The following is a 25,592-nucleotide window of genomic DNA, read 5'->3' as shown; positions in this document are numbered from 1 at the left end:
GCCGTAAAAGTCTTCTTTCTTCTCCCTCAGAACGTTTCCTCCTACGTCTTCCTCCCATCACTTCTGATTTTCATTCCCAAGCTGCTCAAGCAGGAATACAAAGCAGGCAGTGCAGGCTCTGATGATTTTGGGCAGATTAGCCTCCTTCTGCTCTTGACTGGATCCAAATATCCCTCATCTCATTCTGGTCTCAGTCTCAATAGACTCCTTCACCATCTCCCTGTGTGCCCCTCTTCTCTGCTTGACACTCTACTTTTAGACCAAAGGTTGATTTATCAAACTGTAACGAGAGATTTAGCATCACGAATTGAAGCATCAAATATGTCTGCACTGCCTTGGGGCTCGGCTACAATTTAGATTCCCATCTTTGCTCTCAGTCAACATTTAAACCTCCATCGCATTTGCTGTCAGTTGTACTGTAAATGCGATCAGTTGTGCTGTCACTGTGCTAGTCTCAATCTCTTAAATCACTCATTTATATCAGTATATCCCCATGTGCACATCCCGTTTTCATGCCATTACAAGTCTCTGCAGTGAAAAAGGCTCTGCTCTGCTGCAACCTTGTGGATCACTTTCCATTTCCTTCCTCATTTTCCCCACTAGGAGCTACCCTTCTGACAAGGAAACCAATTCCCACGTTATCGCCTGCTAATATACATGTAATGGCTTGTAACCGGCTGGGAAGCAGATACGGACTTGCATTATCCAGAAGTCCAGCCGAGCTTTAAAGATGGATTTTCTGTAACGGGGACCGCTGCAAACATTGCATGTGAAATCCCAGGATGAGCCCAAACCCACTGCCATAAACTATTAGAGCAGTGAGTATGAAAAGGTCAGCTCTGTTTTCCCCTGAGACAGACCTGTATCCCTCTGCTCGATCCAATGCTGCCTGCGTTTTGTGCCTCCTGATTGATTAGCTGGGTGGCATCCATCTCCTCAGTGCTAGGCATTAATGGGAGACCAAGGGCTCTAACATAGTGCATGGCATTGGCATTTTTGAAACATAGTCAGTGTGCAGCAGAACTACCCGACAGGCAGGAGAGATATGAACACTGTGCGGAGATTTTCTGAGATTATGAGCCGAGAAAGTGTTAGGATGGATTGGCTTTCTTGCTGTACTGAGCAATGGGTGAGAGAGAGAAAGAGGAAGGAAAATGCCGAACATGACTGGATGTGCTTGTCTGGTTTTGTGCGTAGTTGTTTTTGTTGCTGGTGATAGTGAGTCACTCGGTGGTCATAATTTCAGCAGCAAGGAGGTGCCTGCTAATGTTTGACCTTGTTCAATAACTAGAGCTCTGTTGAGGACTGCACACAGAGGTAATCACTGCCAAAGCCTGAGCTCCGCCTGTAGGTTATAACAAGGGTGTTTGAAGGTTGTCATGGTGTGGACGTGTTCCTTCATTTGGGTTTGGTTTCTTTTTATTTAGTGTTTGTCTGTAGTGTGATTTTTTTATGGGCTGCAACTGACAATTACATTCATTGTCAATTATTTATGTATTTTTAGCTGAGACTAGAAGCTCTTTAACTTGCCTGGTTGGTTGGTCCATAAAAATTTCCCCACCCTTTCATGGACAGTTTTTGCCCCAGGAGGCTGAAATTGGTCTTGGAGGTCAAGTGTGTCTGTGTGAAGGAGTGTGTTGAGCTTTTTACACAGAGATCACATGATAGGGCTGCTACGAAGCCCTTCCATCACGCCACCTTTGCATTTTTATACAGAACCAAATAACAGGGGAATAATTCAGCTCCAGTGTGTGATTTCAGATGGCATGCTGGTGTTCCGGAAACACGAGGTGTGACAGGCATGACATGAAACAGAACAGCGTCGTCCTCTAGTGTGACATATAACGTGTCGGCAGAACAGAGTTGTTTACTGTCCCTGTTAAATGGTGGCTGATCTCGTCCAGCAGCCACTGGACCTCATTGTTTTCCCAATTTGCAGACATTTTCAGCCGCTATTCTTCTTTGAGTTAGCTGCTTCTGGCTGCTTTTTAAATCTCCTGGCGCTGGGTTGCACACTAAACACATTGTCAGAATTGACACCTGTCGCGTCAATGGTCCTGTCCTGCCGGCTGTCGCTTTTAGACAGGTGTCTATTCAGTGCTTTTACTACCTTCGCTGCCGGCTTAAAGGTAAGACAACTCTGTTCCCCTATTCCACGATCATACCTGTTATAAAAACCGGCAAAGCACATTAACGGCACGAAATTCCCACCTTGAGCAGGCAGTGTAAAAAGGGCTTTTGAGGTGTGTGTGTGTGTGTGTGTGCGCGAAAGTGATCTATAACAAAAGGCACATAACATAAAAATAGATTTACATGAGCCGAGAGGACAGCTGATAAACTGTTAATGCCAACTGGCACAAAGGGGCAACGTATGGATGCATATGTTTTCTATGGTCACAGCTATTGCAAATTCATGCTTGTTGATTAATTATTTCATCCCAGAGCTAAACATTTCTAGTTTTTTGTCCAAATGAAAGTCCAAGTCCAAGGCTCAAAGTTATTCAATTACTATTATATAAACCAGAGAAATGCAGCCAATCCTCCCATTTGAGAGGCTAAAACCAGAGAATATTTGGCAAATGTATTTGATAAATGACTTAAAATAACATGTTGCCAGTTTATTAGGTACATCTTCCAACAACAAATTCAGTCTAACACAATAATCCTGCACTAAATTCTACCTTATAATGTTCAATTTTTGTTGAAACAGCTTTAGAGAGGTGTTGATTCAACTTTACAACCTTTATTATACTGAATTGTGTTTGTAATATTAAGTTTACCCTCATTGATATAAATTGTGTGGGCAAAATTAGAAACACTTCTCATTATAAAGCGGTATAATTTAACAGCACTATAACTATGGCTGCCAAAATGACCATAAAATTGAATCAACACCTCTTTAAAACAGTTTAACATAAACTGAACATTACAACCTTCATGAAGGTAGAATTTATTGCAGGACTGTTGCATTAGATGGCATTTGTTTTAGATGCATAATAAACTTGCAGGGTAAACGCAGCGTATATTCCCATGTTACCGTAGAGATTCATGCATGAAGAATCACTTGTGTACACACGTCCACATGATATCATTTGGAATACAATGCATGCATGCACACAACTGACAAACAACTGACCATTAGAAAAGCATTTCTGTTCATTGAGCCCTACATTTCTCCCACAGTTACTAGGAAACAAGAGTGTCACAGAGTCAGTTGTTGAGGCTGTGGAGGTGCTGCAACGAAGCAGACCGGCAGCAAGGGGTAATGTGATCATGAGAAGTGAGGCTCTGGGGTTGAACCTTGTATAAATGCTAGATGCTGTATAAGTTAAAAATGATCACTGTCATCAAGGCATCACTGCACTGACACCTGTGCACATGCTGTGCTCTGCTTTTAGACTTAAGCTTAAGCTTCTCACTGACAGTGAATACATATCATTGAATGTATACACATAATGTCGATCTCCTTCACGTCCCCAGCTTTTAAACTCTGCGGACATTCAATGTGCTTTCTAATGTGTTTGCTTACTAAAAACACACCCTCTCAGTCGCTGACATTGTAGATTCATGTGATCTTGTGATAAATGTGTCCACACATCCCTAATGACCTTACCTACCAGTTCTTTTACACTGATAAGCAATGCATTAATCTCATTGAGCATGCATGCTGCATCATCCAGCCATACATCAAGCAGCTGATCTTTCAGCAGGTGTTTGGGAACAAAGTGCAGCAATCCTGATCTCTGTCTCTCTGTTGATGTATGCCCATGTGCATTTGCAAGTTTATCTGTTTAATGCATTTATGTATTTGTCTGCCTTTATTCTGTTTTGTGGAGGTAGTTGTGCAAGATTTTGGTGTCTATTATTTTCCTCTCTGCAGAGAGGTGGGTGCGGCAGTGTGGCTCCTTCAGCCTGCTCCTTTTGGTTTGGCAGATGTTTTTTTTGCTTGGCCAGGAGCTGGGGGCTGGCTATTTGTCCAGTGTTGCAGCTTTCTCTCCTTCCTCTTGGCACACCAGGAAGCCAAAGGCCATCACAGTACAATATTAGCTCCACCTTCTAGATGGCAGCAGGAATGTTGCGCTGACGGCTGCAGAGCTGCAGTGAGGAGCTCTAGGGTTTGGCAGTGGGGCTTAGCCAGCACGGCCCACTCCCTCCCGCAGCCAAACAGATGTTGTGAAGATGGAGGAGTGTACAAAGATGGCATGCTGCCTGTCGTTCAGTCCTCCATGATATTTGTACATTGAGTCGAATATTGCCAGAAATGCATGGGGGGATTACATAGACTGTATATAAAAATGTACGAAGCGTTTCCACTTCCTCCCATTGTACAAAAATGAAGCCAAAATATCCTGGATACAGGGGCTGCCATCTTGTGCTGGTGACGTCATTTGGAGCTTGGCTGTGCAGTGTTGATTGGGGAGTGGAGCCATGGTATTGAGTCCCTGCCCATAAACCTGCCCAACTCAGCTGCAAGTCAATCATAGCTGTTAATCATTACGTCACACCCCCTTATTATAGCATCAGCTAACTAATTAAAACTAATCCCATCAGAAAAATGAACACCTTGAACATACATGAGCGTTATAAACTTCCTAAAATGACAGAAATCATCTCTGGGAAAATTTACTTAACATGTACTTTGAGTTTTTAGTTTGCCCCATGTCCCATCCGCTAACATGGAGCTAACAGGATTTATGACCTGTATTGCAGTTAGCCACCAGAGGGCGATCAAGATGATTTGGTATTACCATCTCTGATATACAGTTAATTACACAATGGGCCCCTGGAAATAGGCATGTGAAAGGCCTTCCACATTTTCCACATTTGCGAACTATCTCGATTGTGGTCGTTTTTTGTCTGTTTGCAGACCTTTTGTGTCTCTTTATGTTCATTTAGTGTCTCTTTTTAGTCATTTTGCAACTCTTGTGAAACAAATTTTGAGTCTCTTTGTGAATGTTTTGCATTTTGTTGTGGTTAATTTTATGGCCTGGCAGAAAAAAGATTTTTGAGACATACCAATATTGATATTTAACAGTTTTAAATAGTTTCTTTACTCATCCCATGACATAATATTTTCATCAAGATCCCTTTTATTAGTTTTGTTTTAACACTTGCAACCAAGAAACGTATTGTGCCGAACTCTCTATAGTCGACTCATCAACTTTTCACCACTCTCTGGTGGACTAGACTGATAGCATGGTCTAAAAACACGTCTTAAGTATTCCTGTACTTCACTTTATTTTCATTCATCAGCTGACATATACTTCAAAACCAATACACTTCAATGAGCTAATATTGGCCTGGCCTGGCCATTCCTGAGCAGTGTTTGCAGCGTGGCAAAGTACATTGTCCTGCTGGGGGGTGCACTGTCATCGGAGAGTGTCGTTGCCATGAGTGGGTGCACTTGGTCTGCTATGGTGTTTGAGTGGTGCGTGTCAAGTGGCATCCATAAGAATGCCAGGACCCAAGGTTTCCCCGCAGATCATTGCATTGTAATCATTTTGCATCTCTCAGTGACACTTTGCAGGCCCTTTCAGTAATCTATCCATGTAGGAATGTGTAAATGGGGATGGAGCAGGGTGGGTGGTGTCAGAGATAAATCATAGTGTTTATGAAGATTATTGTGTAAGGTATTTACAGTATTATCCATTTATTCCATAGGAAATTGCTTTCCTGCCCATATCTGATGCCTGGTCAGGTTATGCAGGCAGTGTCTGGGCATCAGCTCATTTTACCAATAGCAGGCACTCATTTTTTCAGCACTGACACTAACCCTGAGACAAAGCTTCAAATATTAATATCTACGTAGAATTATTAATGCATCTTGTGCTCGGGGGGGAGTTTGTATTTTACTGGTTTCATTAAAACGTGCAGTGGAAAATGCCAGAAAAAGGTTGCTGAAGTCACTGTGGACCTCTCCTTATTGCTTTGTGTCTTCCCCAGTGTTGTCTTTGAAATTGCACAACTGCTTACATTGTTTCTTTCTCACCTTCTGTGATGTGTCAAATGCAACTTGAGAACAGTGAAACCACATTTTCAGTGGAAAACACCTTTGGATAGTCTGAAGCGTTGCTTAGAAAAAAGATAATTGTGTGCGTTCATGTTGACATCAGTGTATAAACGGTGTGTGTGTGTGTGTGTGTGTGTGTGTGTTTTATATTTTACTGTGTAAAATAAAACAACAATGATACTCTTTGGCTCACTTGCATTGCATACACATCTGCTGTTGTAATGTTTTAAGTGAATACAGCCCTCAGAAGATATTAGATGTGATGAGGTAAATAAATGCTGACTCCTTGTGAAGTCCAGCACAAAATCGACAAACACGTTTTAGCTCACTGGGTTATCATTGACTGTCCTGTTGTTTGTCACAGCACAGTGCTTGTTATAATGTAAGCCTATAGACAATCGATGTCAAGTATGGTGATGAAATGCCGAGGACACAAAGTTCTTGTAGTTTTGCATCTCCACTGAGCATGTGCACTCTGACTCACTCACACAAACAGAGAGAGAGACGGAGAAGTGCCGTTGCCAGGAGTATCTTCATTTGAAGTTGATCCTTCTTGCATTAGTAGTCTGCTCTGGTTCGGTGTATAAGCACGTTAACCACAAACTGTTGTTGCACAGCATGCAAATGTGGCTCTGTAGGAGAGAGGTCTCACCTTGTGCAGGCAAACAAAGATCTTTTTGTGTATGTTTCACGTGCTTCTTTGTTGCACTCCTGCTGTCTGCACAGACTCTTAAATGTAAATATATTAGCTGGTTTTATTCATCTTTTATGACAGTTAAGTGAATATCTTTTCAGTTTTAGACTGTTGGTTGGACATGACATTTATAGACAAGGGCTGTAATGATTAGTTGATTAATTGATTCAATAAAAAAAATGACGCAATTATTTTAATAATTGATAATCATTTAAGTTATTTTATTTAAATTTTAAATTAAATTTTTCAACAAAAAAATACCCAAAAATTCATTAGTTTCAATCTTGTGATTATTTGTTGCTTTAACTTGTCTTCTACCATATTAAATTTGATTTTCTTGCAGTTTTAAACTGTTGGTTGGGCAAAATAACACATCTGATGACATCATGTTTGGCTCTAGTAAATTGTGATTGGCCTTTTCCACTCTTTTTCTATGTTTTAGTAGGGTCGCACATCAAATTAATATTATACTGATATCATGATAATAGACTAGACATTGTCTTAGATTTTGGATATTGAAATATGGTTAAGTGTTGTCTTTTCTTGGTTAAAAGGCTGCAATACAGTAAAGTGATGTCATTTTTTGAACTTACCAGACTGCTCTAGCTGTTCTTGGGGTTGCAGCAAAATACTGTGAAACTGTATATGAAACCCATATGAAAATTGATGGTTATCATACCATGTACATTTGCATATCTACAGTATTGGAAAAAAAATTGCGTCCAGCTGGAGAATCTTACCTGCTTGTGTGCAGCTCCTTTCCTCCTCCATTGCCTTTTCAGACTTTTACATATACTTCCATTATCCTTAAGGGTCACTGTAACTGAGAATACTACCACTACTACTAATAATAATTGGTAATACTGTGATACAGTGAAACCGTGACGGTTATCTGAGACAGTTATTGTACCATGAAAATCTCATACTGTTGCAACCCTCTCCTGTTCTATTATTTGCCTTTACCCACTAGTCATTATATCCACATTATTGATGATTTATACATCAAAATCTCATTGTGTAAATATTTTGTGAAAACACTAACAGCCAACTCTACAATATTGTTGCGATATCAATATTGCGGTACTTGTTTAAAAATATCATGGTATTAAGTTTCCTCCATATTGCCAGCCCTATGTTTTAGACACCAAATGATTTATTGAGAAAATAACTGACTGATTGATAAAGAAAATCATTGTTAGTTGCAGCTCAAGATGTCACCCAAGCCCAAGGACATTTCAGTTTTCTGATGTTTTTTAGACATAATGGGTTAACTGTTTACTCTCTCAAATGTCAGTAAATAGTGGAAAATGGCCATCACAATGTCCCAACGCCCAAGGTGATTCTTTTGTCCAACCAACTGCCCAAAACCTGAAGATATTCAGGTTACAATAATACAAAATGGGGGAAAAGCAGCAAATCCTCACACTGGATAAGGTGGACCCAGTGATTGTTTGGAATTTTGCTTGAAAAATGAAACATCATTAATTTTCTGCAGATTGCCTAGTCATTTCAGCTCTGGTGTACAGATACATGTAGTGTTCATATTTGTGCAGATTTTTGCTTGAGCATTTTCTTGTGTAATTTGTGTGTGTGTGTGTGTGTCCCCTTCTTCTGCTGATAATGACAGCCGGCTGTGTTTGAATGATTCATAGCTGAATACTAATGAGACACGCTGCAGATGTCTTGGAGAAGCCAAGCTGTGCCCTTTAGGTGTCACTCAGCCCTCGGGGATGTTGGTCACCTGCACATCTCGCTCTCACGACTCTCTCGACTAACAGAAGCTTCGTGGAAAATGCCAACTAATGCAGCGAGTTCTTAATTTCCTATTTGTTCCAGACTTAATTTAACCTTTCTAACTTTGTGTGTTGTTATGGTAATTTATGACACTTGCACAATGTATACATGATTGAAAGCAATATGAAGACCAGATTGAAATAGATTAATCATTTCTGCAGGCACTCTGTAATAGATTGGTTGTTTGGTAAGAGAGTGCAACAAGATCTAACAGAAGAAGGTCATGGGTAGAAAGAACATCAGCGTTGTGCAGTGGAGGGAGGCATCGGGAGCTGTCTAATAACAATAGGGAGCGGCGTTGGCCTTCAAAATGTGCCTCATCACTCTCTTCCTCTCCTCATCTCCTCCTTTTCTCTCCTTCTCTCTCTTCTATTCTTGTTCATCTTCACGGTCGAATATACCTGATGCTGCCTGGGCATAGCATGAGTCGGTATTGATTTCTCTTTCCTTTGCTCTGTTGGTGGGTGTTTGGCGCAGGAGTTCAGGGACACACAAGGCTTTGTTGTGGCCTTTGTTTCTTTTTCCACATCCTCACTCTGGTCCAGCCGATCCATACATCACAAAAATGCCCCACCTCTGTGTGCCGCCCACCTGACAGGATGCCCTCTGTATGCTAACCTTACCAGTGTCACAGTCTGGAGCCCACAGGGCCCGCAGGACTTTCCACCGGAGCAGCAGGGTGCACTAAAATCTCAGCAGAGTCTTTGAATGGTGAAGAAAAATCCCACTGATTGACTCCAGAGGGCCTTGGAAATCCATGTTAAACAGTTTGAAAATGTGGAAATTCAGTAGTGGACTAATGGAGTTTAAAATGGCCGTCGATACAGTTACTTGAATTGAGATTAGGGCCAAGTGTACTTATAATGTGCTGTTTACTGCTGAAAGCCAGGATAAGCAATCACCACGTTCTCAGTACTGCAAGATGGAGACTGTAGGTAGCTGTGGAGAGCAGCACACGCAGACAGGCACTGCAGTTAATGTATACAGAACTGTATTTCATGTCGGGAAATAAGTTTGGCAAAGGTTATGCTTCAGATTTGTATTTACATCATTTATGTAACTTTGTAGTCTCTATATGTCTAGTAGAGCTAGAGCCCATTAATTCTTCAAGGCAGAGACTCATGTCAATAATTTAGAGTTTAAAAGATATAACGATAAACCTGTTGATGGTTTAATTACATAACTAATACAGCAGTAAACAGGCATGTTTGATACTTGGTGCTCCATGGGTATCAAACTATGTAATCAAGACGCTTTTCCTAAATTGCTCGGCCACATATACACTGGCAACAATATTTCTGGTGAATATATTGTCCCGGCCATCTGTTAGTCTGGTTCTGTAAAGTCCAGTGTAGGAGACTATTTTAAAAATCCATGTTTTCTACTCTAAATTAAAAAAATATTCAATCTCTCAGCAAATGCCTTTTGGTCAGCGTTTTGCCAGTTATATTCTGGATTTCGTTATGTGATTAGATGATTAATTGAGTCAATCGAAACAGAAAATTTTAACAATCATTTAGGGATGTAACAATCAATGGGCTGCACATAGGTATCGGCCGATAATTGCCTTGTTGACTGCCATCAGCCTATCTGCAAATAAGATGACATTCTCTGATGGAAGTGGCCAATGTTTGTCCATTGTGTAACATCAATTTTGCGCAGGCTAAAAAGCAGGACTCAGTGACTAATGTTGTCCTGGGGACAATACAAAATGTGTTTGGGAGAAACAGATCTTCCCCGGAACACCGTCAGGACAAAAGGATGCAGTAAACTCACCATTGACCCATCAGAGAATGCACCCTAGTGTTTCCTTGATAATGCTACATGTGAACAACAAATCTGTTTTGACATCAGCAAGAGGAGAATTGTTGGTTGCAATGAATTACATCATGATGCACTGAAGCTCTGTTCAGTAAAAATGAGTATTTGGCAAAGGTAAATTAAAATGTTCTCATGATGTGTTCAAATGTAATCTTGTAAAATGTAGTTTCTGGTGAGAAACTTGAATATATACAGTGGTTTGAAGGAGATTTTTTTTTTTATGTTTTCACAGCAATGTAAACTACATATTAGAGAGAATTATGTTATTATATATATAGATTTTAAAGTTTATTTTGTAAATTTGTGTGATTGAGCTTGTGTTCTCAGAGGTAATGTAATGAAGGCTGAATGACTTTAAAAATGTTCAGTTATTTTTCATGATGAAGATTTCTTTGTTTCTTGGCACAAAAGCAGGAATTAGTAACAACAAAAACAAAAAAAACGCTGCTATTGGCTATCGGCCAAATTGTTATTTCAAACATTTGTACCAGTATCGGCCCAGAATTTCACAATCAGTGCATTTCTTGATTTTCTTCGATTTTTTTTGTCATCCTAAATTCAGTATCGTCTAAGGTTTAAGACTACAGCCTGAACATTAAAGTGGTCCTATCTGATAACTTACTGCTCATATATCATATCTGTATTGATGTCACCTGATAAGTAAAATCAAATTCTAAGTACAGAAATGTCAAAGATAATTTTGAGATAATTTCACCATGACATAGTTTGTCCACCAGAGGACACTGAAAAGTTTATTTTTTATGTTCCACTCATTATAAATCTATTAGCAGTTCTTTAAAAAACAAATGGACAAATCTTATTGTAACATTTGTGAATGATATGTGTTTAGATTAAAAAATGAATATAAGCAGAGATATATTTGTTCAGAGGGGTGGTTCAGAAATCTGAGCTGTTCAGCATTAGTTCAAACTCAATTTTAGTGAATGTAAGCTTCAAAAATACAGAATCACTCCGGGTCCAGTTATAGGAATCTTAAAATGACATTTTTTTAGACTGATTGACAAATTAAGTGATACTAAAAATAATATCAGTTATAATATCAATATCTAATGCTGATTTTAAAGTAAATTTCCACTCTCACAATTTCCACAACATAATGTTAAATCTATTAGCTTTGCATGAATTAGTATCACACCAGTCAAGCATCATAATAAATGCAGACACTGTTCAAAACCTGCAGACCACTTTAATGGAAGCTGCTGGCACCAGCTTCTGTTACAAATCAGCCTAAGAGCAATTAAGAGATACTGGGCTTTGACACCTGTATCTCCTTTACACATCGAGTGTGTATTACTGTCTCTTGGAGTTCAAGGGTTGGCTTTTATCCCTTGTCTATTTGCCCCCGTACGGCAACATATTTCTGGCTCTTGTGTGCCAAATCCTTCGCTTGGGGATAGAGCTGCCCGGGTCTAGCTTTGCACCTGTGCCTCATTCACTAAGAGTCTGGTTTTCACTGTCATTATCATAATCATCATATTACGCTTCCCTTTCTGACACATAATCACTTTAATTGGACTAAAGCCAAAAAAGAGGCAATTTTTGTGATGGATAGGAGAAGAGAGAGGCATTTGGCAGAATGGGGCAGAAAATCCTCTGTTTCCTCTCAAATATATGAATAGGTTTAGGGGTTATGTCTATGTGTATGTGTGTTTGCATATCATCTTTGGGATTAAGAGGGGTAATTGTCTGTCTGCCTGTAGATTTGACAGCAGTCATTTGCTGTAGCCATTTTGTGCATGTGCAGTACAACATCAGCAGAGCCAGGGATGTTTCAGTACTCGTTTCTCTCTCGCTTACCGCCTGTCAGTGGTTTCTGGGAATCTAATTCACTACACACTACAGCTCATGTCTCATGACAGAAACACACATGCTGTAAAGCTGGCATGCCGGTCAATTAATTTCAGTCACATCCGATTGATTTTAATCACTTTCACTGCAGCATCTTTGGCAGATTTCAAGTTTTGTATTCATCCTGATGCTGGAAGAAAAGTAGGTTTGTGGTTACATTACGGCAGCATCACTCTGCATTATCGATCTGCACCCTCGCTTATTATAGAACAGACATGGATGCGCTATTATTATAACCAAGACATACTGAGCAGAATTCTCTGTGCTTCTATGTGGTTCTGTTTTATGACTGAAGGATATAATTAAATCTGTGCTTTTCAAAATTTTCGTCTTACATTTCAGCTTTTATCTTAATCATCTCAGAGAAAATCCACAGACTGCTTGAATCAAGTTGAGCAGAACCACTTGTAAAGTATAATTTAGCATTGCTGAGTCCCTGTGTGGCAGAAACAGCCACTTGTTACAGTTATGACATCCACAGTTATTAGCCTCAAATGTAACAATAAAATGAAATGAATGTTGCTGATACATTTTTTTCATGATCCGCATTCTATCTGTGCTAAGCCTATCACGATCAGTCCTGTGCCAAAGTACCAAACACAATGGGCAGTGTCTGAACAGATCACAGTGCCCTTCGCATTGATTTCAAACTCTGCTGTTCTGGTGGTTTTTGCCCACAAAAGCTAAAGTGATCCTCGATTTCTCACAAACATTTCCACTTACCACAGACAGAGTTGCATATAGATTTTCACTGTCTGGCTTTCTGGCTGTTTTCAGACAATAAGTCTCATTCTCTTGGCAGTTTTGTCAGTCTAGTCTAGTGCCCATTGTCTGGTTTGTCCTGCTTTCTCTCTAAGGACTCAAACTTTACATAAGCAGACGTTTGTTTCCTGCTGGCCGCTCTCTGCACCAGTCCCCAGGCCTTTTGCTATCAGATTGGCAGATTACACGAGTAGTTCATCATAACAAAAAGTGTGTGTTTTTGTGCATGTGACTGTGTTTTAGTATGCTGAAACTAATTCCATTCGTCACAGAAGGCACCAGGTATTATCCAGTAGTAGGTGTATCTGTATTTTACCTGGGGTGTAAGAAAGTATGGATACACTTGATTATCATAATATTATGTTTTGTGATACTTTGGGATGATAATAATTAACTGTTTAACCATTAAAAGACAATAAGAATTTTGACCAGTTACCACTTTAAGTTAACAGTTAAAATATATTTTAAATCTTATATTCTGGCGGTATAGGGGGGAGATGGAGAGACAACTTAGTCTGCTGCTGCTAAGGCTGGAGTTGTGTGATGCCGCCAGGGCAAGGCCATCATGTTGCTCCTGAGAGATAACTAAAGCACCTCTCAACAAACTAATGACCCAGAAGCAGAGTTGGACACTAATGTGAGAGACATTACCCCTCCTTGGATACCAATTCTCTTCACAGGTGGAAAGGATCAGCAAATTTTCTGTCACACAGAATGGTGAGTTCAATGTCTGCCCAGTTAGCATGAGCTAAAGCAGTAGCAGCTGCTAACATCTGAAACTGAGCTCTTAAATGGTCCCAACAAAGTTTCACTGACACTGAATGACTTGACTCTGGCGTTAAACCCATTAGGTAATGTTAGCCGTGTGATGCTAACAGTTAGTGTTGTCGATATGTGCATCCATCAATGCATCTTGTTGTTAAAACAATGCAGTTGATTCAGTACCAGTTAATACAGCCTATGCTTCCAAACCCTGCATAACCAACTGCACTGTTGGCAAAACTCAATACACACACATGCAATCTGGCAGTAACCACATGCTGCAAAGTTGGACTCTGTGTAGCTGGTAAAAAAACCCCTGCTCTGCTCACATGAAGCACCGCGTCCAATCCCTATGTATTTCAGCCAATAGTCAATGATCAGTGAACGAGGGTTGGCTATCTGTCACAAAAAATGGGTCTTGGTCAATTCTGTATCAATTCTCCAAAAGACTGTTTTGATTTTAAATTGTCAACATTTTTTATTTTCTTAATTTGTGTATGTAAAAAAATCCTGGAAGCACTTTTATTTATTTTCTACTGATAGAGGCAAATGTTAATTTCTTCGCCCAAACTGCACAGGAAGTAGTAAAAGTAAACTTCCATGCGGTGGTGTTTTCTTTTTACAATGACAGGTGTCCTAGAATTTAATTTAAAAAAAAAACAAAACTGCAGTACATCACCTTGCTTACAGCATTGCAATATATTGCAGTATATTGAATCATAACCCTTTCATTGTGGCACAAATTGCCAGATGCTTGCAAGTACACAGCCCTAAATTTTACTGTCCGTGGTTGGTATGTATCTCATTGTGTTTCTCCAGTATATATCATCGCACATTACATCATCTCCATGTGATATGACGTTCATATTTCTGTGATTTCCTGTGTACAGATACTGTGCTGGAATTTACAGTAGATCTGTGTAAAAAAAGAGACTGTTAAGCTGAGCATCTTTCTGATGTTGCACATGCACAAACTGTGGAGAATGGCAGTGCGCATCTTTGTAGGGCGGAGCGACTCTGAGTGAGCAATTCTGGTAGCACCTTGGGCCGCCAGCGCTGTCTCTGCAATCACGCTCCCATTGAGGGCAGCCTTTCATCTCGGGCCTTTCACAAGAAACCTTTCAGACGGAGAAAGAGAAAGATGGAAAGAGGGAGATCAAGGGAGAGAGAGGGAGTGCAGAGGAAAGGAGAAGGGAAGTGCTTCTGCAGCCCCGAGCGCTCATCTCCAATCCTGACTGTGAATAAGTGTGCTGCTGATGAAGAGCGCAGATGTTGAGAGAATGTATAGTAGCGCGTGTGTGTATATGTGTGAAGAAGGAAACGAGCAAGAGGTGCTGTTAGTGGAGCTTTGCTATTGTGTGTGTTCACTGTGTAATCTGGCCTCTGCTATAACTTCAGTGTCTCTTAAAAACATAATCATTGAGGCATGATGTTTCTGTGGGAGAATAATGTACAGTATCAATACAGTGGAGTACAGTACATCACAGTACAGTACTACGATGCATCACTCAGTTGGCTGTAGAGGTTTTGCTGTGCTGAGCTGAGTAAAGCTGCAGGCTGAACGAATGGATAGAGGGTGTTTGCTGGCAGTGCAGGGGGAGGGGATGCTTGGTGAGGACTACCAGGTGTTCCTATCCGATGGGCGGGCAGTCGGCCAGGTGTTGGTGCTGGGACACAGGGATCCTGCTGCAGGAGGTAAGCAGGTATCCATCCCACTTAAAATTCAACGGCAGTCACTTCTTTTTAAAATCTAAATCTATCTCACGGTTACAAAAACCTCTATCTGTGCCAAGGTTTGCACAGCCTCTGGGTTTGAACTTTGGACCGTTCCCGAAATGGCAATGTGGAGCTCAGGAAAACTAGGTACTTTTTTTTTTTTTTTTAATGCCAGAAACTTTCATCTTTCTTTGTTTGCCATCATCAGGGTTGTTAGTTTTTGCTTTGTGTAGCATTTATCTAAAACAAACAACTGGCAAGCTTTGTTGCCTCTCATAAATCATTTAGGCCTACTTTGTCTGCCAAGTGGAGCCTGGGAGAACATTTCACACAGCAGTGTGAAACAGTTTTTGCTTTTGGATTCCCTTTGCTCCTGCATTCATACCCCTCTGTGTCTTTGTCATTACTGTGTGTCCGTGTGTATGTGTGTGTATAAATTTGCTGTGGTCTTTTATGCTCTGGCAGCTTTCCGTGTGTGCTATGGAGCTCATTTGATGTCCACGAGAATAATTCGAGGCTTGAGTATAGGGGCGAACGGAGAGAGAGGCTGTAGAAATCTGAGCTGTGATTGATCATCTGAGAAGGAATTGGGAAGGGATGTACAACTTCCTGTTTTCCTCCTTTCCCTTTTAATGTCACCGTCTGGCTCCCTCCCTATCAAAAGCCAGGATTGCATAGGCAGGGAGGCTAATTAGCCTGTTCAGTCCCATTCAGAATGTTCAAAAACTTTGAAGTGAATGGAGTCAGATATCTGGTACAAAAATGAGAATCGATTGTAAGGCAACTATTGTATCTCAGCCACTATCATTATGATAAATGTGAAAACTGTCATAAATAGGTAGGGAGGAAAGACCGCACAAATGTCACTGCCTCTTTGCTTCCAGTCTCTTTAGTCCCTTGTACTGTATGTTCAAGGTGGGAATGTCGCTGTTAGTCTATCTCGCTCTTCTGTATAAAAAGCACAGTCGTGGAATAGGGTGACAGAGGTGTCCCACCTTTAAGCCAGCAGCAGAAGTAGTGTTGGTGCTGCATCATTGCCTGTGTAAAAGGGACAGTCAATAGGACGGGATGGGTTTGACATTTTGACCAAGCAGCAACCTGCGCGGCTGAAAAATGAAGCCAATATGAAAGTGCTAAAAACTGCAGTTCTTTGAACGGCCACTTGAGGCTGGCTCAAGAGGCAACTCAATCTCCATAAACCCCTATGTTCAAATGTCTAACTTTACAGCAGGAATACACACGTTTACAGCTTCATTCAAACGGTTGCCGTCTCTGTAGTTAATTTCTCCCTTCATGAAAACTGTAGGGGGTGTAACTTTGTATATTACTCACCCATTTACATTTTATTGAGGCTTAAAGTTACGCATAATTAAGGGCTGGATGCTTTGAGTAACAGGCTGACCGCAGATACTGTCCTCTGCTTCTCAGTCAGATCCACCTCTTGCTCTGCAGCAGGGCCGGCCTCTCGCCCAAATATGGTCACTTCTTGATCCAAAAAAACCAAGATGGGGATGGCCGAAATGCCAAATTCAAAGCTTCAAAACAGGACTCCATAAACCAATGGGTGATGTAGTTGCGTTCATTATTTTTACAGTCTATGGTCTTGATGACATGTTATGTGTGCAACCTGCTGCAAGGAGATTTAAAAAGCAGTTAGCATCTTACTCAAGGAAGAAAATCGGCAACTGAAAGTGTTTGCTAATTAGTGACACAGAGGTCCGGGAGATCTTTATCTTTCAAGCAGAGTGCCATATAATAGGAATGGCAAATATTTGTTATTGCCATGTTATTCTGTTTTATTGTTTACAAAACGCTGCTGGATGCATATGTTGTAGGTCACTCTAGATACCGACGCTGTTGTATAACACATCATGCCTGTCACGCCTGTTTTGCTAAAGGGTCTCCTCTGTGGCCCTATCGTGGGATCTCTGTGTATTAAGGGTTTTATGGTCAGCACCAGTGTTGATGTCACACATTTCCAATAGGATCACAGTACATTCCCATAGCGAACATCTGCTAGAGTTTTTTAACCACGATATTCTGCATACGCAGGGAAATGTGATGGTAATGACTTCCACCTCTGCGGCAAGACAATCAAATGCTGTTAATTAGCCCTGGCACTACAGCACTCTCAATCAGGGGAAATTCTCTGCAGCTATGGGCTGTGATGGAGAAAGTCCGGGTGTGTGCACATGTGTGTTCATGTGACAGATTCCTGATTATTTTATTCAATGGTGATTATGACAATCATGATTATCAGTTTTGATGGTTTAAGAAGCAGAATTTTGTTCTGCACTTTCAGCTTATATCAACAGTCTCGGATATTTTATATTAAATTATTTGTGTCATTGTTATTAATGTAGCTGAAAAGGCTGGCGTGAGAGGATACCCCAAGAGTGGAAACAGATCTTCTCACATTAACCTGAGTAACCTGGCTGCCACTTAGATGACAGCACTTTCATAGTGATGCAAAAACCTTAATTTCCATGACAAAGCAGTGTCAAGGCGTCAGATGTAGCTGTGGCCTGTTCTCTATGCAGCCAGGATTCATTTTCAAAAAGATTTGAGAGGAATTAAGGCAACGAATGCCTCGTTTCCCTGTCAGTCATCATCTCTGGGTGACAGACTGAGAAATGTCCCTTTTGTTTGAAAAAACAAAGCGGAGCAGGGCCGAGCTAAATGAAAGAGTGATATTTNAGAGAGAGAGAGAGAGAGAGAGAGAGATGGCAGGAGTGTGCATGATTGAGATAAGCGACAGATAGATGGGGAGCCAGGCAGAAGTCCTCTCCCACACACTGGGTTCCCAGAGATACCTCCCACAGAAACGGTGAAGCACACTGCAGTCGTGTTGTCACGCAAGGACATGTGAAGGACACAGAGAGAGGGAGGATGGCTGAACCTCTGTGGCAGCGACCATTCAAACTGAGCGAGAGAGGAAAAAAAAGGAAAGACCTTTTTCCTGCACTAAATGATCGTACTATAGCTCATGTTCTCCGTCATAAAAAACTATTATTGCTCAGTTTAAAGGACAAATTGAAAAGTAATACCATCCTCTTTTTAAAGAAGTGAACAAAAGCACTTTACACTAGCTTTTAAATAAATTCTACCGTACAGTAGTGATGGGTACTGTGGTTTGTAATGGCTCATAAATACAATTTTGTATGCCACACCACAGGGGATGGACAAAACAATGAAAACTACAAGCATAATAAGAACATTCTGTAAGAAAGAGAACCTCCCTCTGCCTTGAGAATCATCAGACAAGTCCTTTACTAATGTCAGCCCTTTCCTCCAGATGGAGAGCCTTCAGTTCTTTGGTGGGAATCTGTTTTAGTAATGTTTAGCTCTGCTTAGACCTTGATTTTAGCTAATCTACATCTAATTAGTATTCCACATGACAATACTCATCTTTGCAGCTGCATTTTGTAATTGGGATTTATATGCTTTAATGTTTGTTTGTCTACCACCTGCATGAGTTTTCTCTAATCCAAATGCAGTTTTGCTAATGTGAATGAAATTGACTGCATAACTTAGCCCATCATTAAAGTTGTATTACAGTAAAAGCTATCAGGTCAGATCAGATGTCTAAGGTTAAAAAAAACAAGGTTATGTGAACTGTTGCTCTCTCTTCAGTTCAGTTCTCTTCAGCATAACTTAAGTGTTAATCCCTGTTTAGTGGTCATGTGATGGCAAGATGCTGTATCAGGGTCATAACGCTGGCAGTGTGATCTTAGGGATGGCAGGGTCAATTGGTCGATCAGTCAGTTGGGCTGACTTTGGTCCAGGTTGAAATATCTCAAGTTTTGGATGAATTACCACTGAATTTGGCACAGACACTCAATCTTCCCAGAGGACAATTTCCAAGAGCTGTAAACATCCAATGCCAAATTAAATAGCATCTTTAGCTTCTTAACTTGATGTTGAAACAGGATGTTGGGGCAGTATGCTGTAAAGGATCATCCTGAACCATAAATCCATTGTAATTATTTTTTTTTAATTTGCCTACCAGGAGTTTTCAAAAAACTTGCGTTAAATATTATTATTTTTATTAAAACATCCCAGAGTCACTACTTCATGATTCCTCGTGGTGCTACTTAAGAAATGCATCAAGGTAAAGTGAATGGAGATAAAGTAACTTGCAGTGAAGAAGAAACTCACATGGGGGGAAATGGTGAGATGGTATGGACATCAGTGGAAATCAGGCACTGTTAAGTTTCAGGTTAAAAGTCTGGGCCCACATTTCGGCTTTTACAACGCGGAACAAACAAAATTGATAGATACTACAGGATATGTAAGAACTGTCTCATGAAAGTAAAGTATAGGGGCAACACAATGAAAATGCATAACCTCCTGATTCATCATCATCCTGATCTTAACGCTATCACAACTGTAAGTCAGCCTCCGATGAATACATTGTTTAAAAAAAAAAAAAAAGCTTATTTTTATATCCTTAAAGTATTTTAACTCCAGAACTCTTCTGCTTTCTGCCAGTTTATGGCTATTTTACATTGGACTGATGGTAAATGTGGACATGGACAAGTTGCAGTCAGTGTGTGTGTGTGTGTTTGTTGAAGAGTGTATAAAGACACATAATTCCTGATTTTGCCTTTTTTGGGGTATTTTTTTCTTCTTCAGTTAAACAGACATCATAATGTATCGCAGATTACAGTCCTGTAACGTATCTACCTTAGAATCACTGTATTGTGATACCATCGTTACAGTGGGCATATAGGGTTGATACCTCTCAGGTATTGACCGATATAACCCAGTACCAAGTACTATCAAAATTCTTCTACAGTCAAACGATACCCTGGATTTGATCATTTTTGTATTGAGATGTAAAAAAAAAAGATATGTATGGTTTTGCTTACAGCCAATTACCACAGGCGTTATTTGATTTTATGCGATGTGTGATTGGGCCACTACTGCAGCAGCTACAACCCATACAGTCTGAGGTGTGGTGAAGTTGAGTGTGGTATATTTGACCAAGCTGGCAATTCAATGTGCAGACATGCCACCAAAATGTTTGAAGGTGTGGCTATACCACACCCCTGTCTGGTGACAATTGAATGCCTCCATTCACATGTTGGGTACTGAATGAAGTAAAGGTAACAAATGAAGTACTGTTGGTATCGGTATTGCTGTAAGGGTACTAGTATCATAATTTCTTAAATGATACCCAGCCCTAGCACTGAATTGCCATAGTATTGTACTGTAAGTTACTCTATGATTCCCACCCCATTTGCCTACAGTGAGTTGGCAGATTTTAGTCTTGTTTTTTCTCTTGACTCTTTTTCTATGTTCCAACCATGTCTCCACCCATCCATCCTCCCCACTGCCTTCTCTGAGCGCCGCTCTCTCTGCTCCTTCCTGCCTTCCTTGGTTACCGTATCTATGCAACAAGGTGTAGGCAGGGGCCACGGGGGATTCTCTCTGATTAGCACAGAGGTTGGCATTTTTGATCCAGGATCGCATTTGACTGTGGACTACAAAGTGCAGTGGTTTTCACTTGGCACACACCAGTAAGCCAGTTAACTACGTCTCAGTGGCCTTTCTTCCGCGGAGCTGGCCATGAATAAGTCAGCACCCTACTGAGGGTTGGCTTAATGAGCTAGTTGCTGCTGCTTTGCATCCAGTCAGACCTTTTCTCCGCAGGTAGTGTACAGGCTGGGGACATTGGCTAGACTGCGCCCTTGGCTTTGCTCTCTCCTGCTGAACCTCGTCTGGGAGGCGAGCGATTATGATTGGGGAGGGTGGGGCCCTTGGGTGAAGGGCTGAGACATCCCTGTCGCCCATCTCACCATCCTTCTCCTCACAGAGTGAATCTGGGTCAGACCTCGCGTGACGGACAGCCTGCCATTATCACTACTCAGACACAACAAAAGGGAAAGGCCAAGAGCTGGAAAGTGCTGGGAGGGTGGAGAGGAGGGGTTGATTGAGAGGAAGAGGACAGAGTGTTTTCCTCTTCTTCTCCCTCTGGCAGGGCAACAGGATTGGACGTTTCTCCCATGGGTATATGATCCTTCCTCCCTTTGATACATTTACACTCTTGCATCCCTGAAAGTAGATGCAGACACACATAATAAGATCACAGCACTGAGCCAGGGGAGTCAGTAAAGCGATGAGTGTATGATGTCTTGGTTTGTGTTGGACTGTTAGATCCGGGTCTTCTTAGGGTTTACTAAGTGCAGGCTCTCATTTGTCCGATTCTCACTTTAATAGCCTTGACTTGTAGTCATTGTGTGGTTCACTACACAGGCTGTCATCATCGTGATATTGAGAAGACAAGGGCACGCACCCCTACTCTATTTCTAGACTGTCAACACATGACAGCAGTAGCACTCTGACCTAGCCTTGCCTCTCTGTTTCCCTCAATTCTTTTCCTCATTGCTCACATCTTCATCCTTTTTGAATTTCTCAAATGTGTCACTTTTACTTTTACAAATCTTTCTTTGGATTCGTTCTTCATCTCTCTTCAACCATGTTAAATGTCTCGCTTTTTTACTCCTGCCTCTATTTCCCCTCGCTCAGTCATTATTAGCACCCGGTACATTCTGCATGCTCCCTAATTTGTTCTGCCAGTGACACTGATGTGCAGTCAGGTAGAAGAGACAAACAAAGCAAATGTCAAGCCTTTCCTGTGACCTGAAGAATTGGGAGTCGATTATACCTGCTTTAGTGATCCAGGTAAAAAATACACACACACTTTCACGTAGACACACACAGTTGTTGTGTACTTACGTATATCTGAGGATGCCCTAATAACATGCATGAATCTCTTAGATGTCAGCTCCATGGCATTGCTTTCCTTGCTTGGCAGTAGCTTCTCTGTGGCAGCCTGGGGATCAGATCTCCTGCTTGCTGAACCCTGATAGGCTCGTTCACCTGACTGAATATCAGAGTCCCATGGAGACCAATGGGGTTTATAGAGACAGATGAGAAATCTCGGCACCAGAGAGGAGGATTAAGCAGGATAGATAGCAACATTTGATTGGAGTCCATTAAATGTTACTCGCTGATGGTCGACATGGCCAAAAGACAATGAACCTTGAAAACTGTGAGAGAGCTCCTTGAGTTAAAAGTGTCCAGATAGCAATAAGTAGGATTTGGAACGGACCAGACCAGTATACTAAATCTTACCACTAGATCTAGTGGCACTTGATTCAGCAGTTGTCCCCGAGTGGAACATAATGGGAATGGTAAAATGAGCATTTGACTATCACGTTGTGTTGTGTAACATCAGAGTCGTCTGTCCACACTAAAGCCATTACATATGCACTTCTGTTACATCATGTAAACAAACCATGTAAATATCAGCTGTGCGCTGAAGATCAGGCTGGAGACGTAACCACTTAAAAGATGGGTCAGTAGCCTACTTGCCATCTTCATACATTTGTAACGTTTCTTTTTAAACAGGAAACACATTTTACAATATGATATTTTCTGATTTCCTTCAGCCAACTGCCACCATATTTTGGTTTTCGTAGTTGAATAGGGAGATATCGTATGGATAAGTCCTCATTTCAACTTCATCAATCAGCCATTCTTCATCCATTTTGATGCTTTTAAAGTGAGCAACAGGAATAAATAGAAACGGGGTGAGGAACCCTCTTTCTTCAGCTTCAAATTCAAAATGTTGCCATATTATTGCAGTTTTAGTTTTCCTGAGAGACTAATTCTGTAATGTCTCATCTCCTCACTCAGAAAAACACACAAAATTTCTAGTAAACAAACACAATGTGCGCTGTTCGTGCCCCTTCCCACCTCTACTGAAATTCGATCCCCTTCCCAGCTGGTCACCAGTGTTGTTAGATGTTGATATTTGGTTAAATTTAGGTTGTGAGGTTGGTTGATTAAAATTCCATGTCAGGACAACATCTATTGCTAACGTCAATTTGACGTTGATGACAGATGAGGTTGATATTTTCTTGGTTTTAAGTTGTGTGTTAAGTAATTAAAATCCAGTGTCCTCCAAACATCATCTTGATGAAGAATAACAACATTCAGTTGCAAGGTATGGAGAACAAAACCCAGTGTCTGTAAAACATCGTAACGTTAATGTCCACACAACATGAAATTCTAATGCCATTAGACATTTAAAATACCCCATTTACATTCCAGCAAAAAATTTGCATCGGACATGAGAGTCCAACATCTTTCAGGCATCATATTGGCATCTGGTGCCATACGGATTCTTGTCGCCGACATTGAACTGGGCTACAAATGGAATACAAGTTTAGTGCAGTGACGCTATCAGCAAGGGTTGCTAATGTAGGCTACTTTTTAATTTGCTAGAATGTGTCATTAATGCTGGTTCACCCAGTTTGAATAGAATCAAACCGGCGTAAGCTGATACACAGTACCAGACCAGCAAAACCAGAAATGGTCCCAGCTCTAGCAATAAGGTATGAAAGCATGACTATTTTGCAACCTTGTTTTGGTTTTATAGGGATTCAGTGTGAGAGCCACAATCCCTTGCACTCTTATTGTCCGCTCCAAATGGACAAACTTTTGTAAAAATCTGCCCTAAATAATAGCCAATGTGTAGGTGCAGTGGAGTTCATTTTCAAAGGGTTTTGAACAGAATGAATGGCAGTCTTTGCTGTTTCAGTGTGGACCAGAAACTTGGGATTCGTTTTACAAGTCAAACACCATCTATATCACACCTTTCTTAAACTGCACAGACTCACTATCACTATGGGTTAGGCTTAAGGAGTACAAATGATTACCTTGATTCCAGGGCTAGGCTAAGGCTGAAAGCAGGGTTTTAGGTAAAGGCTGGGAGTCCTCTTGGATCTCTCAGGCTTTAGGTAATAAATCCACACACCTCCCTTGACAAAGGCCAGGATTATTATTTCTGTAGCCACCTGTTAACAGGGGAGTTTGCTTTGCTGTTTTGGAATAACAGGATGGTAGCCTTTAGTTGTGTATCTGATCTGTATAAAACTATTTTTGTTCATTTTCACATTTAAAGATCAAAAGCATGATCAGTGTACATGTTCTTATTTGAAGCTGAGGCAGTAGCTCCAGCAATCCCCAGGGAGACAACAGATGTGAGAGCCAAAATAGGTTTAAGAAAACAACACAAAATGTGTGATGTATGCTTTTGTGCAACAGTCCATGTTGATGTGTGTGTAGGTGTGTATGCAGTCTTCTTCATTGCTTTTTTTTTGACGCATAGCTGGTCTTTTTTATATATTACAGCCACGTGTTGATCACTAAAATAGTGTGAAACTATTGGCTGGAATGTGCATCCTGTTGTGCATGCACAAGTGCAAACAAAACAGAGACCCACACATAAAAACACTGCCCCACAGGGAACCTTTAATTATAAATCAATTCACACATAGTCCTCTGTGACAGGGCAGCTGGAACAAGTAAGCAACTAACAGCAATAATAATCATATTTAGCTTTTAACCTTGCCAGTCCCATTTGACTGTTCAATAGCAGCAATGTAACAACAAAGATTCAGAGCATCTTTCTCTGGCTCTCTGCAGCCATCAGAGGGCACTGTAAAGGAAGCAGTGGAAGATTGTTGTGTTTTAGATTTAGCCCATTTTGTTACAGGGAAAACTGCAGCATTGAAATCTGAAAAACTTTTTGTCAGTTCTTAATTGCAAGCCGCACTCTGCTGCAGTGAGGCTATGCAGATTTCTCTCCCAGATGGCTGTGTGTGAAGCCAGGCACCGGCTCAAGAGACAGACTCTCCGCCTACACTCATGGCTTACTGCAACATCGGACCTGACCTGTCCACACCAACACATACACGCACACGCACACGCACACAGACACACAGACACACACACACACACACACACACACACACTCTCTCTCCATATATCAGCCAGAGATGCTGTATTAATGCTGTTGATGCTGTTTTTCAAAACTGTGCCTCCCCTCAGAGCATGTGGCTGCATGTAGTGTAGCTGAATCCAATTTCTCNACACAGACACACACACACACACACACACACACACTCCACACTCTCCATATATCAGCCAGAGATGCTGTATTAATGGTGTTGATGCTGTTTTTCAAAACTGTGCCTCCCCTCAGAGCATGTGGCTGCATGTAGTGTAGCTGAATCCAATTTCTCACTCCCTTACATTAATACCTACACGTTTTTTTTCTATGGCCATTTTCTGATATTGTGATATCCCCTA

General features: G+C 41.0%; 1 protein-coding gene across 1 annotated transcript in view; it reads left to right on the top strand.

Moving 5' to 3' along the window:
• Positions 1-15,299: 15,299 nt before the first annotated feature.
• The window catches only part of LOC126405442 (SRC kinase signaling inhibitor 1-like), a 107,046-nt gene continuing 96,753 nt past the window's right edge, over positions 15,300-25,592 (top strand). Inside the window, exon 1 of the mRNA XM_050069175.1 lies at positions 15,300-15,407. Coding sequence (XP_049925132.1) covers positions 15,317-15,407 — 91 coding nt within the window. The 5' untranslated portion in view covers positions 15,300-15,316. The remainder of the gene's footprint in view (positions 15,408-25,592) is intronic.

Source organism: Epinephelus moara, chromosome 18 (genome assembly GCF_006386435.1).
Source record: "Epinephelus moara isolate mb chromosome 18, YSFRI_EMoa_1.0, whole genome shotgun sequence".
NCBI classification, from domain to species: domain Eukaryota; kingdom Metazoa; phylum Chordata; class Actinopteri; order Perciformes; family Serranidae; genus Epinephelus; species Epinephelus moara.
Note: the sequence above shows the minus strand (reverse complement) of the source record. Positions and strands in the feature narration are given on the sequence as shown.